At 36.5% G+C, this 2442-nt stretch overlaps 1 protein-coding gene across 1 annotated transcript; it reads right to left on the bottom strand.

Annotated features, from left to right (window-relative positions):
• Positions 1-1289: 1289 nt before the first annotated feature.
• Positions 1290-2240, bottom strand: LOC126061037 (olfactory receptor 150-like). The gene has a single exon (XM_049857420.1). The coding sequence runs from the start codon at positions 2238-2240 to the stop codon at positions 1290-1292; it is 951 nt and encodes a 316-aa protein (XP_049713377.1).
• Between the last annotated feature and the right edge of the window lie 202 nt (positions 2241-2442).

Below are 2442 nucleotides of genomic sequence, written 5' to 3'. Positions count from 1 at the left end.
TTAAGGCACTCTGGTGTGTGTGCGTGTGTGTGTGTTTCTCACATCTAAACCTAACCCTAATACTGAAGGTAAAAGTCATTTCTGCCCCTGTGACACACTGAAGTCCAAGAAAATGTTAATTGTAAACAAAGAATTATTTTCTTTTGGATATTAAAATATAACTATGCCAGGGGAATCAAAGACAAACTCGTTATGACAACATTATCCAAGGTCATCATAGGGCTTAGTGTCAGAATATATTTAATATGTCACGTTTTTCCTATTATTAAAACTTTTGATTATATGTATCATTTTAATGGTACTTGATATGCCTATACATTTTATACTTTTTTTTTCTAATTTGTAAAATGTTTTCTCCTTCAAGTTTTTTTCTTCTTCTTCTCTTTTTTGTGGTAGAGCTTAATTACCTTTTGGAATCTGTGTAATGTCTATCCCAATATTTTAATAGCATGTCTTCTAGTAGTTCTCAGAAAAAGTAGAGATGGCTCAGACATTTTATCCTCATTAACACATTTAAAAGCTTTATTTTATAAATAAATTATCCAAAACATGTACAATTCTTTAAACAGATGATTTAACCTATTATCCATCAGTGCAAAGAAAATGTTTCTCACTGACTGTTGTTTGTTCAATGCCTGTGGAGCAGAATAAAAATTACTCATACGTAGCCCTTGTAAAACATATGGAAGCTGTGTACATTTATGTATATAATACACATACATACATATGTTACACATAAATATATATATGTCATGTACATATATAGATATACATACAACATATATTTTTTGCAGGATTAAGGCATGAGATACGGAGATAAGGATGGATTAGTATTAAAAAGCCAAGAAAGAAGTTTCTACTTGTTCCCAAAGAGCTTAATATCCTCACCTCTCTTCTTACAATTTGTGAATAAACAAGGGCCAATACACAAAATATTAAAAGATCAAAGGATACAGATTAAAAGAATCATTCTATGAATTATGATAAGTAAGTCTTATCTAACAAAGTGCCATTTCCCATGTAAGTAAATTACAATCTCCCCATGTGAAGGCAACCAAAGATTTTTTTTTTTTTAGATGATTAGATGTTATGCAAGTTACTACAGGTGGCCTCCAGGACTTCTAGAATTGACAATGCCCTCATTGTGACTGGTCTCCATGTGACACTGTGAATTCAGTCTTATCCTTGGGACTTTTCTTCTAAATAGTCGAGTGTTGGCAATAATGTCACTACTTGTGTATATATGTTGCTATTTCTGAACTCCTTCTTTACTGAATCTTCTCCAAGAATTAGAAATCTTTGCTAATGCAAAATAGTCTTTTCTGAATGATTTTATAAAGAGCAACTTTGACATCCTTATTCCTCAGGCTGTAGATCAAGGGATTCAGCATTGGCACAATACTGGTGTAAAACACAGAAGACACTTTGCTTTGGTCCATGGAGCTGCCATTTGATGCCTGCAGGTACATGAATGCTATAGAACCATAGAATAGTGTAATAGCTGAGATGTGGGAGCTGCATGTACTGAAGGCTTTGGATCTGCCCTCAGTGGAATGGATTCGCAGGATGCTGGCAATGATGGAGACATAGGAGCCAAGGATGGTCAAGGTTGGTGCAAGAATATTAAATGCAGTGAAGCACATAACTACCACTTCATTTAAGTAAGTGTTGGAGCAGGAGAGCTCCAGTAGTGGATAAACATCACAGAAGTAATGGTTAATTATTTTAGCCTTGCAGTAAACCACTTTTAGCATGCAACCTGTAATAGCTGTGGCACCAATGGAGCCCATCATGTATACCTCAGCTATCAACCAGGAAAAGACCTGATATGACATGGCGACATTGTAAAGCAATGGATTACAGATGGCAACATAGCGATCATATGCCATCACAGCCAACATATGACATTCTGATATAATAAAAAAAGCAAAGAAGTAGAGCTGAGTCATGCATTCAGGGTAGGAGATGGTGTTCTTCTCTGTCACAAAGTTTACCAGCATTTTGGGAGTAATGACAGTGGAATAGCAGAGGTCAATGAAGGACAAACTGCTGAGAAAATAGTACATGGGGGTGTGCAAGTGAGAACTGAGCCCAATCAGTGTGATCATGCCCAGATTCCCCACCACTGTGACCACATAGACTCCTAGGAAGAAAATAAAGAGGGGCAGCTGGAGCTCTGGTTTGTCTGTTAGCCCAGCGAGGATGAACTTAGTCACTGTGGAGTGATTTCCTGCTGTCATTTTCCTCTGGGAATTTTATGAAGGAAGAGAAGAAGAAATTTGAGGTACGTGTTTATTTATGCAATGTAAAAAAGACGCAAGTCTTATCATTCAGGTATCTCCAGTTTTCTCTCCCTGTCCCTGCTCTATGTTGGAAGTTAAAGACTGGGATTTCAGTATTATGGGTCATGCAAATAAACATCAGGAGGAGTTACAAGTTCTT

The sequence above is a fragment of the Elephas maximus genome, chromosome 17 (assembly GCF_024166365.1).
Source record: "Elephas maximus indicus isolate mEleMax1 chromosome 17, mEleMax1 primary haplotype, whole genome shotgun sequence".
NCBI lineage: Eukaryota > Metazoa > Chordata > Mammalia > Proboscidea > Elephantidae > Elephas > Elephas maximus.
This window is presented reverse-complemented; position numbering and strand designations above follow the sequence as displayed.

Bases quoted from the DNA above. Each gene is read 5' to 3' on its own strand.
- LOC126061037 (XM_049857420.1), bottom strand. From the start codon at position 2,240: ATGACAGCAGGAAATCACTCCACAGTGACTAAGTTCATCCTCGCTGGG.